General features: G+C 35.6%; 1 protein-coding gene across 3 annotated transcripts in view; it reads left to right on the top strand.

Moving 5' to 3' along the window:
- Positions 1–16,781, top strand: part of p2rx1 (purinergic receptor P2X, ligand-gated ion channel, 1) — a 38,525-nt gene that overhangs the window by 5,864 nt on the left and 15,880 nt on the right. For 2 of the 3 annotated variants that reach the window (NM_001441443.1, NM_198982.2), the window contains 2 exon segments: positions 2,514–3,044; positions 12,315–12,459. In NM_001441443.1, the coding sequence (NP_001428372.1) occupies positions 2,899–3,044; positions 12,315–12,459 (291 nt within the window). In that variant the 5' untranslated portion in view covers positions 2,514–2,898. 3 annotated transcript variants of the gene reach the window in all.

Genomic DNA, 16,781 nt, shown 5'->3' with positions numbered 1-16,781 from the left:
TGTAGAAAATGAAACCCTGGATTTTCAGAAAGTGATTATTATTGAGATTTTTAATAATGTAAAATAGCTTTGGGTTGGTCATTTAAATCATGTTACAAAAACAAGATAATGTCCAGCAAAAAATTATTTTAGAATTTATGATTTATGAGCATTCTTATAGAATATTTCACATGGTAACACATGCAGTACACTGTGCAGACCTCTGCTCTTTAAGGCCCCGTTTACACTAGTGCGTTTTAGTTTTAAAACCGTTTTAAAACCGTTTTAAAACTAAAACATTTAAAACGGCTTTTTAGATCAAAAACAATCCGCATCCACACTAGCGTTTTACCTAGCGTCTCTGAACATATCTCCGTCCACACTACGCCACCAAAAACGTATATCACGTGACCAGTCGCGCACTCTGGGATATGGGAAAATAAGGGATATGCCCACCATAATAAGGGATTATCCCCCCCCCCCAAACAAATATTACTAAATATGTTCATTTGGAGCTGTTTTATTGTAATTAATCAAACAGTTAAATGGTCAGTACTGTTTTAAAATTATTACTAACAAAAGAAAAATAAATATATACATTAGCAGCAAATACATTAGCAAACAGTTCAGCTTATTAAAATTAATAGCTATTATAATGAAATAGAATGAAGCTATCAATCTCATTAGCCGTTTCTCCACTGTATAACTTACACATTCTGATTAATGAGCAACAAATGCATCTATCATTTATTAAGATTTTTTTATTTCATTAAATAAGAGGTGTCACTTTAAAAATGCACACATCTAACAATATAATGAAAGCATTCGACTGCTTTCTTTACTTTTTATGCTCATTTAAGACGAAATTAGTTGTGTTTGGGAAAAAACCCTGCCAAGATCAACATCCTTATGTTATTATTATTAATTATGTGCGTATGTCTGTTTAAACACACACCCAAAAGCCAGACTTTCTCTCTGCTTCAAATGTGTACAGAATCCGTTTGGGAAACAGCATCTATTTATCACTATGGAGCACGTCAGCTGACAGTCATGCACCATTATATGACTGTTTTGAGGATTGTATAGGATGGGTGACGGCACCTGTAATCAAAAGAAAATGGAATTGCGCCGTTTGTATTATTTACTTAAAAGTGTTTTCACTCCTAAACAACGCGAAAGCACAGAAAACTCACGTTTTAGAGCAAACGGCGACCCCTGGTGGTTCGGCGCTATGGGTTGCGTATAGGGAGGCTCGGCTGTTCAGAGAAGGACTAAAAATTCGGGAGAAATACAGTAAAATACCTTTACGGGATGATAGCGGGATAGAACAGTAATATACGGGAGAATCCCAGGAAAAACGGGAGGGTTGACAGGTATGCATGTGTTATAGTCATGTGATAGAGGCTTGACGAATAAGGGAAGGATACAGTGACGAAGGCAATGACACAAAAGCCCCAATCAGGCAGCGAATCTCAGCAGTACCGCCTCCATTTTCAGATGTCTCCGTTTTTCCTCATCCACACTAAGATGGAGCAGCAGCATTTCAGAATGAAAACGGCCTCTCCAGCGTTTTCAAAACGCTCCGTTTTCGGCGCTCGAGAACTCCGGCGTAGTGTGGACGGATGGCGTAACCGTAGCAAAACTTATGCGTTTTAAAACAAAAACGCATTAGTGTAAACGGGGCCTAACTGAGGTTGATCCAATTTGCATCTTTTTGACTATAAAAAAATGATTCTTTCTAACCGTATGTTCAGCGATGTAGGTGCAAACACTGAGGTTGTGAACTGATAAAGCCTGTTTGTTCTTTCCCATATTTAACCCTTGAATCAAGAGATTTCATCATTACTGCAGCACTGTAAAACCCAAAAACTTAAGGCAAATCAAACCATTTGAGGAAACCGATCGCTACAAACCATTTCAGTTCAAAAACTAATCCTAATGAGTACTGAACTTACTCCATTTGAGTAAACAAAGCAATTTGAGCACAGTAAAACCCAATAAATGAAGATAACTCAAACCAACTGAGTACTGTAAAACCCAATAAATTAAGGCAACTTAAACCGCTTGAGGAAACCGATTGCAAACCATTTGCGTTAAAAAAACACTAATCTATATGAGTACTGTGAACTTACTCCATCTGAGTTGAAGTAATGAGGTATTTAACTTATTACCATCACCATTGAGTTCAAAACTCTTTTCAAATGAGTAGAATTAACTTTTAGTCAATTTTGAGTTCACTACACTCATTTCATTAAATAAAGTTCACTGTTGGGCTTTACAGTGAGGCACTTTGTGTTTGGTCATCGATCCTCTGCTTTCTGAATAGTTCAAAGACTGGGTTTGCTGCTTCATAACTGTAATAAAGCAATCAGAACAGAGGTGCTTACTGCACTCAAGAATCATCCTGGCAACTGCATACGAGTGTGCATTAAATGAACACAGACTGTGCTGGGTTTTATCTCTAGTAGTCATTCAGGAAGGGAGCGAACAAAGAATGCAGGAAAAGTACTGAGGGAGGGAGAGGGAGAGAGAGAGAGGGATAGAGAGAAAGAGAGAGAGAAGGATGTTTCAGGGATGTCACAGATGAGCGGTGGACATTAAGCCTTTATTTGCAGTTGGACTCTGAGTTTGTTACTCCGCCCTTAAGAAGTTTATTCGCCAGAACATGAATTTGCTTTACAGCCACAAGAGGACAGAGGGATGAAGAACAATGCAAAGTGGGCGGTTTACTTTCAGAAGAGTTTGGTTTGGAAGAGAAAGAGAGCAAAAGAAAGAGAAAGAGACAGATAATGCTGAGGGGTGGAAGGAAGTCTGAGATCAGCTCACCAAACACATCTTAAGAGGGCTGTCTAGGACGTCTCAAGAACACTGTGAAGACAGACTGAAGGATATATCGCATCTGTGGACACTTCTCTTTCAATGACTAGGATGAAATCTGCAATAAAGAAAACTTTTTCAAACTTCTTCTTTGAATATGAGACTCCTCGGGAGGTTCTGGTCAAGAACAGAAGGGTTGCAATAGTGTGCAGAATCATCCAACTAGGCGTTTTAGCCTACATCATTGGGTAAGAGATCCCTTTCATATTTAAGAAAAAGAACAACAGACAAAAAACGAGGGTGCACGAGAAACTGAACAGAGCATGTTTTAACAAGAGCAGAAAAATGTACAGCATGTAAACATACTGTACCACCTCATATTGAACTGAGCTACAGTACTGAGGTTTTGGGGTAATGCTTTGTGTAATCTAACACTTCATCAGCATCCCACTGTTCTTTCAAGTATCACACTTGCGTTTCTGCAGGAAATTAGTAGAGACTGAGATATATTTTTGGAGCTCAGTTTATTTTTCATTGCGTCCAAACTAGTTTTAATGGCGTGTATAATCGATAACATGTCTATTCATAGAGCTAACAGCTGGTCCTCAGCATGCATTAGATAACTGGCATCTGTGTGTAAAAAATTTACTCATTATACGGACATGTTTAGAAAAGTAAATATTCGTCTGAACGGTAAAATGTCACGCTATGGTTTTTTATGGCGGGACAAAAAACAGACTTGGAGAGATGTTTTCCTTTGCAGCAGTCAAGTCCAGACGAATGTTAAGCATTTCCTAGGAACTTTAAACCTGTGTTGTAAAATCCACTGATTACTTGTAGACATGTGGGTGTCATTTGCCATAGGGTCTAAAATACAACCCCAAATCAGAAAAAGTTGGGACAGCATGGAAAGTGCAAATAAAAAAAAAGAAAGTAGTGATTTCTAAATTTACTTTGACTTGAATTTCATTGTTCTCCCTGCTTTCGCGTGGATTTCCTCCAGGTGATCCGGTTTCCCCCACAGTCCAAAGACATGCGGTACAGGTGAATTGGGTAGGCTAAATTGTCTGTAGTGTATGAGTGTGAATGCGTGTGTGTGGATGTTTCCCAGAGATGGGTTGCGGCTGGAAGGGCATCCGCTGCAAAAAACCTGCAGTATAAGTTGGCGGTTCATTCCGCTGAGGCTACCCCGGAATAATAAAGGGACTAAGCTAAAAAGAAAAATGAATGAATGAATGTATTTCTTTGCAGACAATACAAACAACATTACTTAATGTGTGCTTCATAATTTTTATTTTTAATTCTATTTTTTTAAATTAACAGGTATTCCAATTTTGGTTCTTGCAACACATTTAAAGAAAAGTTGGGACAGGAGCAGTTTAGGGCTAGTATTCAGGTTAATTGGTTAAATAATGATGTGATTTGAGATCAACAGATGATTGCAATTATGATTTGGTACAAAAGCAGCTAAAAAATGTCTAGTCCTTTAGAAGCAAAGAGGGGCTGTGGATCGCCAGTTTGCCATAAAATATGTGAGAAAATTATTAAAATGTTTAAAAACAATGTTCCTCAAAGACAGAAAGGTAGACATTCGGATATTTCACCTTCAGCAGTGCATAACATTGTTAAAAGATTGACGGAATCTGGAGGAATTTCAGTGCATAAAGACATGAGTGTAAGCCTTAGCTGAACTCCCATGATCTCTGATCCCCCAGGCGGCACTGAATCAAGAATCGTCATTCATCTATAAGCGATATCACCACATGGGCTCAGGACTACTTTGGCAAACCTTTGTCAAGTACCACAATACATAGTTAAATTCACAAATGGTAGTTAAAACTGTACTGTGCCAAAAGGAAGCCCTATGTTAACAGTGTCCAGAAGCGCTGTCGACTTCTCTGGTCTCAGAGGCATCTGGGAACACAGTGGAAATGTGTACTGTGGTCAGGTGATTCAGTATTTCAAGTATTTTAGGGGGGGAAATGGATGCTGTGTGCCTTGGACCAAAAAAGAAAAGGATCATCCATACAGTTACCAGCAACAAGTCTTTTAGCCAGGGTCTGTCATGGTATGGGGCAGTCCCCTTGGTAATGCTTTCTGTAATACACTTCATTACTTAGTGTCTTAAGTCCCTAAAAGTATTTTAAGTGTTTTGAAAATAAATGGAAACATTACAAAGTGGTAAATGTTTTTTTAAATGTGCTGCAACAAGGACCAAAATTGGAATATGTGTTTATTTTGAAACAAAAACAATAAAAATCACGAGCGACACATTAAATATTGTTTGTTGTATTGTCTGCAATGAAATACAAATCAAAGTAAATATAGAAATCACTTTCTTTTTTTATTTGCATTTTTCTATATTGTCACAACATGTTCTGATTTTGAGATATGATAAATACATGTTGAATAGGTGTAAATCAGTGACTACTGTGCATAATGCCATAACTACAGAAAAAAAGTGTTGACAATTTAGTTAACTATGTATTGATGTATTTTGTTAGCATAAAGTAGTGCATTTAGGTTGAAGCACTACAGAGCTGTGGTTTACATCGGTTTACACAGAGCGGAGTGTCATGCACAACAAACAAACAAACACAAATATCCATTTATGGCACTTTGTTTTAATATTATAAGAATTCTTAGTATTTCACGAGTTCACAGCTACCTATTATTAGAAAGACTGTTGTGTGTATTTTATTGGGGTGTCTAAAGGGAGGCAACTATTCTAAGAAATTTAAGTCATTTCCCTGAAGTATACACCCCTTTACCAATTCAACTCTTCAAGTCGTTCACACCTCCTACTCAGGGTGAGATAAGTGTTATGTGATTGAGGTGGGGAAGGGATGCTGTCAACAGTAGTATGATGGTACAACAAAATTTAGCAAAACATAAAAACTGTAAACTTTGGGTAGCTGGGTTTCTGAAAAAAACCCCATAAAATAACGGTTACGTTCAATTACAGAAAGTTCACTTAATTAAAAAAAAACACATACTTTTGCAGTTATTTTACATTACATTTTTTGTATTTTCTTGAGCTTTTATTATTCAGTAAGGAACTGTACATAAATATTGTGGAAAAATATGTCAATTTTAAATTATGAATTTTTAACACTGCTATAATTACAAAAACTAGTCGTAAGTGACAATAAATATAGCTTTAACACATGTATAGCTTTCAGTAGAAAACATATAAAGCTTTGTAAATGTGCAGGCATTTTTTGAAACAATCTACTGTAAATATTAAAAGCTTTAAAGGATTTAAGATGCTGATTACCACTGAAATGCATCAGTACCTCCTTCTGAAAAGGTTCTAAATTCTTTGACACTGTTCTCTCTTCTGGTTGGTGTTACTATTTTTTTGTGTTTTTTTTAACTTTCCTTCAGCTTAGTCCCTTATTTATCAGAGGTCGCCACATCGGAATAAAGCGCCAACTTATCCAGCATGTTTTACGCATCAGATGCCTTTCCAGCCACAACCCAGTACTAGGAAACACCCATACTAACATTCACACTCATACACTTTACACAGACATTTTAATTAATCCAATTCACCTTTAGTGTATGTCTATCGACTTTGGGTTAAAACGGAGCACTCGGAGGAAACCCATGTGAACACAGGTACAACATGCAAACTCACACAAATGCCAAGTGGTCCAACCGGGACTCAAACTTGCAACCTTCTTGCTGTGAGGCGACAGTGCTAACCACTCAAAAAGTTATGAAAAACTATCATGGAGTTTTTTTTTGTTATTAAGTACATTGAAATGCAATAAAAATGAAATCACTGCTCTCTAAGTTTACCCAACTATGATGACTTCACTGCTAAGAAACTCGAAAATATGAAAAGGGTCCATAGCGTCAATAAACAATAAAAGTGTTTACTATTAGTAAATAGTATGGTAATAAATACTGTTTTAAGTTTGTGACACTGTCAGTAATTTTTGCAGATTTCACACTCAAGTTGTATATCAATCCATTCATAATCCGATTCAATAAGATCGAAATCTTGTTGATTAGTAACTTTTGGACAGACCGCGATCTTGATGTGGTCTTTCTTGATGTGGTCTTCCCTGCTTTCGATCTCTGGGTTCATCTTTAAAAGGTACCTGCTCAATGCAAAAAAAAAATCCTTAGCAATAAAAAAATAACTATATCATTTATTCATTCATTCAGCAGAATGAACCGCCTACCTATCCAGCACACAGTATGTTTTACACAGTGGTTGTCCTTCTAGCTGCAACCCAGAATTGGGAAACATCCATTCACACTCATTCACACACATCCACTACGACCAATTTAGTTTATCCAATTTACCTTTACCGTATGTCTTTGGACTGTGGGGGAAACTGGAGCACCTGGAGGAAACCCACATAAACACAGGGAGAACATGCAAACTCGGCATAGAAATGCCAACTGGTCCATCCGGGACTCAAACCACTGACCCATTGTGTTGCCCATGGACTATATCATGCTCTAAAAAACAATTTGAATAAAAGCAGAAAAAAGGGACAAAAGCTTGTGGTGGTTGTTAAAACGTGTGTGAGAGGATGTGATATGTGCGAAACAGACTGAGAAGATTATAAGAGCTTGAGTGTAGTGTGAATGTGTGTTCGAGTATGATTATGTGAGTGTGAGGATTTGCTTGTAAGGGTGTGTACAAATGTGAGAATGCATTTATGAGTGTGTAAGTGTGAGGATGTGTGTGTGTGGGTGTGAAGATTTGTTTGTTTGTAGGTCTGAGTTTGAGAGAAAGTATGTTATTGTGAATGTGAGAATTTGTGAGAGTGTGAGTGTGTGTGTGTGTGTGTGTGTGTGTGTGTGTGTGTGTGTGTGTGTGTGTGTGTGTGTGTGTCTACTTGGGGCAGTTTGTGAGAGGATGCATGTATGAGAGCGAGTCTGTGCGAGCATTTTTTTTTTACTTTTGCATAAACTCTGGCGTTGCATCTTGGTTTCCTGGTTATGAAATGTCTAAAGCAGTAGTTTGAGGCAAACGTCAACTTCTGAGCATCACTGGGGACGGTGATAGCTGTTACCTATGACTTGGTTGACAGAAAATAAACAAAATTATCTGTGGCCAAACGGGAACTTCCCGCAAATTTTCTAAAGTTTACCTTTAAAAACATTCAAACGTACCACACAAATTATGCAGGGTTTACTTTGACGTACTTTGACGAGTCCACTTCAGAGGGCAAGATTTACTCATAAACATTATGTAAAATTTGGTCCTATATTTTCTTTTATGGAAATGTGGTTAGCACAATCGCCTCACAGCAAGAAGGTCGCTGGTTCGAGCCTCGGCTGGGTCAGTTGGCATTTCTGTGTGGAGTTTGCATGTTCTCCCCATGTTGGCAAGAGTTTCCTCAGGGTGCTCCGGTTTTCCCCACAGTCCAAAGACATGTGCAGGTGAATTCATTTATTTATTCATTAGTCCCTTTATTAATCTGGGGTCGCCTCAGTGGAATGAACCACCAACTTATCCAGCACGTTTTTACGTTACTGGGTTACAGCTGGAAGAGCATCCGCTGCATAAAACATAAAGTGACAGTTAGAGGAGCGTGGTTTAATATGTTAACCACACCCAATACTTCAGACAGATGTACTTTGAGAATTTAACTGAAAACAAATAGGAAGTTAATTTTCAGATTTCAGTTTTAAATTATGAGAGCAGAAAATTTTCTTTTTTTTAATGATGTGCACAGATGAATTGTTCACCACAAAACGAGCAATGTGAGAAAACAATCATTCATGGTGGAGGATGTGTAAAATCTAATCAATCAGATCTTTATGACTGTTACAGAGAAGTGACCATTCGATCAGAGTTTGAGCAAAAAAAAAAAAAAAACAGCACGAAAGCAGAAATTGGCTCCTATCATGAATTTATCATTATAACAGTAAGCATGTGATTCATTCACTTCATTCAATTCCATCTCGAAACTCATATTCATATAACACAGCTGTCTTATTGTTATTGATGATTTTAATTAACATTGGCATGCAAAACAGCATTCCTAAAAAAAAAAAAAATCAATTCGTAGGCAGAAGCAAAATTAACTTAACAGGGTTTTCTGAACAGCTGATGAGGCAGTCATGCCCAGCCGTTTTTATCCATATAATCCACATATACAGTTATCACTTTTTATACCTCTAAACCTAACCCTCACAGGAAACCTGTGACAATTAAAAAAAAACTGTTAAATATGATTTTAAACAGTTTTAATTACAAGGACATGTCCTCATAAATCACCTCAGCATTGTAATACCTAGGTTATACCCATATCATTATACAAATTAGTGTCCTCATATACCACATAAACATGCACAGATATATACAGTACACTAGATATTGCAGTCGGACCTTGGGCATGTTTCAATACCACCGCCACATTTGTACATTCCTTTTTAAAGTCATTCAACCACACTAGTAAAGATTAAAGCCAATCTGAAGATGCTTTAGTGCTGTGAACAGGTGTAGTAAAAAGCAAACAAAGAAAACAAAGCATAAAGGCAGAACATTTCATAGTGAAGTAACGGCTAATTTTTGAGGTAACTTATAGGGGTGCCTGATACCATAACAGTGTCTGCGCTTTAATGTGCATAGATCTACTTTCCTTCCTAAATTATTAAATATTACAAATATTTTATACCATTTAGATTAGAAAGGTGAATATCAATGTTCACAAGAGTCGTTCATAATGGAGATTCGTTCACAAACAAAAAGCTCCTTCCTTTAGAATTAGAAGTGAAAGCACAAGAAGGGGTGTGTTTCAGGACATGGATTAGATCAAACTTAACAGGAAGGGATGATAATACATTTCCATGCACATAAACACATGCTGTTTGTCGGCAATGCCCGTGCTGTCACTTATTCATCAATGTAGTAAGGTTATGTGAAATTATAATTTTCGTAACTGAAAAAATATTTGCGTACTGATCACAGAGAAAACTCTTGATCATAGATATATGTATATATGCTTATATATCTCTGGCTCTGGATGCCTGGTCCTCCACTGCACCTTGGTATCACATTCATTTTTAAATAAGTGCTTCCCTTTAATAAAATGGCGGCTCTATTAATGCATTCCTTCGAATAGACAACAATAACGTAGGCGACATCTAATATAAATATCTATGATGAAACCAAAAGAATGTCCCCACAAGGTGAAGATTTACTTGTCTTGCTTTACTTGTGGGTATTTGGTCCCCACAATGTAAGCAAATCAATTAATCTTTATCATTATGCCTATAGTGCTTTTTACAGTGTAAATTATCTATCTATATATATGAAAGTATTACAGCGTTTTGTAAACATTTATTATTACCATATGTTGAGCCTCCCCATACAGTTTGAAATAGCGCTTTAGACCCAAAAGCCACTTCGCATGACTTTACACTTAACAAGCAGATAAAGAGATATTTCACTTAAAAGGAAAATATTTGCAAACTTTCTTTACTGTTGAACACAAAAGAATATATTTTAAAGATTGTAAAAAAATATGGACGTCAACGGCTACCGGCTTCCAACATCATTCAAAACATCCCCTTTTGTGTTTAACAAAGAAAAAAATCTTAAAAAGGTTTGGAACAACTGAAGGATGATTAAATAATTACATTTTCATTTTTGGGTGAACTGTCCCTTTAATGTCAGAGTAATCATCGAACAAATGAAGAGTTGTGTTGCCCTCTCATCCTTTAACTATAGTTTTGTCACAACCAGCGATCGCTTCCCAGAGGATCGCTGGTTCTCACACGAACTCTCATGACTACATTTCCGCATTTCCCAGGACTACATTTTCATACATGCACTGCTCCCAAACACGCATGCCTGCTCATTCATCTATCCTGATTGCAATCACCAGCTGGACCTTGTTCACAGACTGATATCACTCCATTCATAAGCCACTCTTTGACGCTTCCAGTTTGCCGAGTCTTGTTTACCCAGTGTGACATTACAACGCGTTTCCCTGTCTTGTTTCTCCGTGTCTCGATCCTAGCCTTGTACCCTTGTTATCCTGTTTAGCCGCCTGCCTTTCGACCTTTTGCCTGTTTAAACGTTTATGATTCTGGACTGCCTATATATACCCGTTTGCACCTGATGACCACCGCTTGCCTGACATTGAATAAACTGCATATTGGATCTTACCTCCTGTTGTCCTCTGTCACTCCACCCCCGTCGTAACAAGTTTAAAGCAGACTATCTTTATTGATTCAAATACGGTTTTAGTTTAGTACAGCAGACAGAAAAAGATATTTGTTTAGGTATTTAAAGCTAAAAACAGATTAAACAATATAAATCTGCAAGTCATCTTCCAATAGCAAGTGGATAATTGTATTGTTTGTCATGTGGGAAGTTGTTTGGGCTTACAGAAAAGTTAGTGGAATGAAAAACACTGCAGACTACTTTTCCATTTGGTCTGTCTGGAGGTGTGTAAAGTACCAGCTTTAGATTGGCCAGATGATAAGGCTGAAGAGTAACGTTTGTCATGTCTTGCTAGAGGGCATGAGGCCAAAACCTTATTGCTTCATCCTACTTTTATATGACGCAAGATGTTCAACTATCTGTGAACGTGTACACATTCTGAAATGCAAACTATAAAACAAAGTCTTATGATGTTTACAGTAAATGTTTTTCGACTGCTGTTTAATAGACCACATCACGAGGATACAGTACATGCTTAAAACATATCTCTGAAAAAGATCTCTGCCTAAATATATTTGCACTGTTATTGGGTGAAACCGAAGTAAATTCAGAAAGGGAAAACATGCTTTGTTACATAGCACTGTCATCTGCTGTTGACAGAAGCTCAATATTGACAAAGTGTGTGTAATAGAAATAAACTGTAAAAAAATAAAATAAATGTTTTATATAATTATGATAAGATTAATTAAGGTGAAATGAACATAATTTTGCATATTTGTTTTTAAAACAAGAACATGTTAGTGGACAATTTACCTTTTCATCAGCATCAAAAAGTCAGTAAACTTTAACAATTTGCAACCTGTCTTTCTTTCATGGCTGTTATGAAATCTTATGCAATTGGGTAACAGATAATATTTAAATTTAAAATATTAGATATCATGGTAATGAGATTATATTAAATGCAGTCTGGCACCCAGGCTACTGAATAAAGTGAAATCTATAATTATACTATTCTAAAAAAAAAAAAAAAAAAAAAAAAAAAAATATATATATATATATATATATATATATATATATATATATATATATATATATATATATATATATATATATATATATATATATAGAATAGTATAATTATATATATAAAATATTTTTTTTTTCCCAAACTACTTATATAAAATAAGCTGAAACTACACACAACTTAATTGTTTCATGTTCTATTCACTTAAATTTGTTAAGTTAAGGTTATTTGTGTTGGGACAACATGAATGAATCATGGGGAGCCCTGCAATTTTTACATTGTACCTCAAATTGTACTGGAGCATGATAATATTTGATGAATGATGTTCATGAATTGTATTTTTTGCTTTGTCAGGTGGGTGTTCATGTATGAGAAAGGCTACCAGACGGTGGACAATGCCATCGGCTCAGTCTTCACCAAGATGAAGGGAGTGTCCTTCACTAATATCAGTGGACAGGAGCGGATATGGGATGTAGCCGATTATGTGTTTCCTGAACAGGTGGGTTGTGTCTTAAAGAATGCGTTCACTTCTAGAATCAAAATTTCCAAATAATTTATCCGCCTCCTTTTCGATCAAAACTTTAGTTTATTATTTTTTTTCTGTCAAAAAAAAAAAAAAATTTAAGAAAATGTTTTTGCATTTTTCTCTAATATTGAGTTTCAGCACAGCTTTAAAATGATCTAGTCGAGGAAAAAGGGTCTTAGCAAGGCTATGTGTAAAAAATTGTAGATATATATATACTTTTGTTTTATAACCACAAGAGCACACCTTATAATATAACAATTTATACATTTTTTTTAAATAAGACCCTTATTGCTTGGCAGGGATTTTGTAAAGCCTTTTGAAGCGGCACTATTTTAAATGTATGTATGATTTTAAAAATGTACGATTTAAAAAGGAGCTCAGCACCCAACCCTACCCCAATACCCAATTCATATGAATTAGCCGCTAAATTAAAAAGTTACGAATTGCTGTGAGATTGTGTTGCAAGAAACATGTTTCTATATTGTAAAATAAACCCATTCATTAATTAATTATTTAATTAATTCATTAATTCATTCATTCATTTATTCATTTTTTTTCCGACTTAGTCTATTTATTAATCAGGGGTTGACACAGCAGAATGAACCATCAACTTATCCAGCATATGTTTTACGCAAGCTGCAACCCATTATTGGGAAACACCCATACACTCTAATTCATACACATACACTACGGACAATTTTGCTTGCCCAATTCCCCTATAGCACATGTCTTTGAACTGTGAGAACACCCTGAGAAAACCCATGTGAACTCAGAAATGCTAACTGGTCAAGCCGAGGCTCAAACCATCCACCTTCTTGCCGTGAGGTGACAGCGCAACCCGATGCGCCACCGTGCCGCCACGTAAAATAAAACCTTTAAATTTAACTGACGTTAAATTTCTTTTTGACTACATAAAAAAGACATTAACATAATGGATGTTAAAAACTTGAGGAAATTATGAGGAAACTTAATTCTGTAAGTAAACTAATTCTTCAAATGTCCTTTTTTTTTCCTCTTTACGACTCTCAGAAATGTTTTTCACACAGTCATAGGGCCTTATCATACACCTCACGCAATGTGGCGCAAGGTGCTAGGCAATTGTTGTTTGCTGGTTTCAGCTTGGCGTAAGAGTCGTTTTGACGTTTTGCGCCCCGCTGTTTAAATAGCAAATGCATTTGCGCTCATATGTGAGCCCATAGGCGTTCTAGTCTAAAAAGGGAGGCGTTTTGAGGCGCATTGCTGCTGCGTTGTTATTTTGAGAAACTATAATATTCTGTTCTATAGACCAGAACAAAGCCGGTCTATTATCCAGCGCAGAGTGCGTTAGTTGTGCGCCTCGCTTACACACTACTTTATATACACAAGATGTAGAGCAATACGCAAATATCTTTACATATAAAAAAAGAATTTAAATATTAAGGATAATAAGGAAATATATATGTAGGATGTAATAAGGATATATATATAGGATATAAATATAAAGGATTAAAATATTACAAAACATTTTTTTATAGCCTACATAAATTTAAAAACCATACTTTCATGCCTTCTTCATCTCAGGAGGCTTTTTTAGTTTATTCATGACAATTTGCTTTTGTATAATGTTATCATTATTAGCAGTATTATTTATTATATCCATATTTATATTTGTTTTTATTAAAAACAAGCTTAGGTTTGCCCACCTGTCAGGTTTCAGACCATATGGGGCACAGCATGTGTATTAGAATATAACTCAGTTTTTTGAACACACTTTGTTATTATTGTTCATTTATTTGTTTGCTGGAAATTAGAACTAAATTTAGAAATAGTTTTGAAACAAATCTTTGTGCTTAACAAATGACGCCACGGTGCAAAGCAGATTTTTCTGTCCTTAGATTAGCAAAAGTGAATTCTGACATGCCCCTAATGCGTTTGCGCCAAGCACTTTGCACTTTGCGCATGGATCGTCAAAATAGAGCCGCAGAATTTGTCTGCAAAATAAATTTTGCAGACAAAATTTATTATAACAGTTGACGGTTTCTCAAACATAAATTTTTTTTATTAAAATTATTATATTTCTTTATTTAAAAGGGCGTCACGGTGAGGCAGTAGGTAGCACGATCGCCTCACAGCAAGAAGGTTGCTCGTTTGAGCCTCAGCTGGTTCAATTGGCATTTCTGTGTGGAGTTTGCATGTTCTCCCCGTGTTGGCATTGGTTTCCCTCGGGTACTTCGGTTTCCCCCACAAGTCCAAAGACATGTGGTATAGGTGAATTGGGTATGCTAAATTGTCTATGGTGTATGTGTATGAATGCAGGAGTGTATGGATGTTTCCCAGTGATGGGCTGGAAGGGTATCCTCTGCGTAAAACATATATGCTGGATAAGTTGGCAGATCATTCCATTGTGGTGACCCTTAATTAATAAAGGTAATAAGCAAAAAAAAAAAAAAATAAATAACTGACTGAATAAAAGAAGTGTAGTACAATTTTTCTTTACTGTGCATGGAGGTCTGCATTCTAATCCAGGATTTTTTTAAACTGAGGGTCGCAAGGTGCTAAGGCTCTGTTTGAGAAATGCAAGTGTAAAAAGTTTTTTTTTTCTTTTTTTTTTTAAAAATGTGAGTGATTTAAATTTTCCATTTTTTCTCCAGTTTTATTAATACTGATTGAACATGTCTCTGAATGCAGATTAAATTACCCATACAGTAAATTCCCTGTCATGCCTCCTGAGTTTAAACATGCTAATATTGATACTGCAGTCATTGCAGCTGTGGATTGGGCCCAATTACAGTCAAATGTACTCTTGTTATGTAATCATCTGCAGTCACACTGCTTCAGGTCATTCTCACACCACCTGTAAACGTAATCACTTAAATCCAAGTCAAACATCCATATCGTGACCTGATATTACAAATACACTAACATTATGACACCATCATTGATTATAAAGGTTTTTTATTCTTTAAATAAACAACTGACAATTCCTGTCAGAATGTATTTTACCCCAACAGCTTGTTACATTCGAGTCTGTGAACGTATTTCACAGAAAGCACCCAGTACAATAAGAAACAGACAGACTGTTGACAGAAAAGTAAACATGTCATCGCTCAGCAATCAAAGGAGTGGCACCAAGACCTTCTTGATATAGACAAATAGTAACATGCTCATAAAGGCAAACACTGAAATGTTAATCATGACACATCCCTTTTATGATCCACGTTCTCAGAAATTAATCATTGTTATTGTGTTAAAAATGATTATAAACTGAAAACATGACACTTTAACATGGCAATATAAATAAATTATGCTACACTGTACTAAATATTCATAAGAAGCTGTTTTCCATAGTTTAAGATTCATGTTTTTAATTTTTAATATCCCACATTTATTTATGCTTATGAAATGCATTAAGGAAACTTAATCTTTCTGATAACAACATGTAACCTTGAAAAGTTTAAAAAAGTGACTTTTATTAAAAAAATTTATAGTTTAAAGTGATATACTGTTTGGGTTGGTGTTGTATATTATGGCACAAACAGCTTGTAATTAACTGCCAGGACATTCTCTGTTATTTTACAGACTTATTTCTCTATACTTTATTTATTCTACTTTATATTATTTCAAACATCTAAAAGTCACTTTGTTGAATCGTAGAGTTGAATTTTCAACACCAAAAGTCCACAGAGCAGAGATCAAGGTTTCATAATGCAATTTACATAATTTACATAATGCAATTTACAACAATAACTGTCTGAAGCACTTGTGAATCACAAAATATGGAAACTGTTAATGAACATGGTATATTTTACAGTGTACCTATTAAAAATAAACCAAAAGATATATTAAAACCCCAAAGAATTAACCCTTATTTCATTTCAAATTTGTTTATGCTTAAATATATATTTGGTTATGTAACAATATTTGATTATGTAATAATAAGACTTTGATTAAATGTATTATTTTGTTTGGTCAAATGTCACAAATGCAGCTTTAGTGTGTATAAAATGCACATTTCATTCATAAAACACGTAATAGTATCCCATTCTACGTAGTGTATATTCTAAATGTGCACCATTTAGGCCGTAGTGCATTCATGTTTTAGCAGAGCAGAAGAATGAAAGATGAGAGACCAGAGATAAGATCTGAACTGACAGACTGAGGTTAAATATTGCATTCAGCCCCAGACAAACACTACTGACTCTCTCACATATAGACAAGACTGTATTTTTACCTTTTAATAAAAAATATAATATATAAAGGGTCTTTTTTTTAAAGTCAGGTTTATGTTTATGACATTCAATATATTCAAGAGGCAT

The sequence above is a fragment of the Danio rerio genome, chromosome 5, assembly GCF_052040795.2.
Source record: "Danio rerio strain M-AB ecotype USA chromosome 5, GRCz13ab, whole genome shotgun sequence".
In the NCBI taxonomy this organism is placed as follows: domain Eukaryota; kingdom Metazoa; phylum Chordata; class Actinopteri; order Cypriniformes; family Danionidae; genus Danio; species Danio rerio.
The sequence above is the reverse complement of the archived record's forward strand: the minus strand, read 5'-3'. Positions and strand labels throughout refer to the sequence as shown.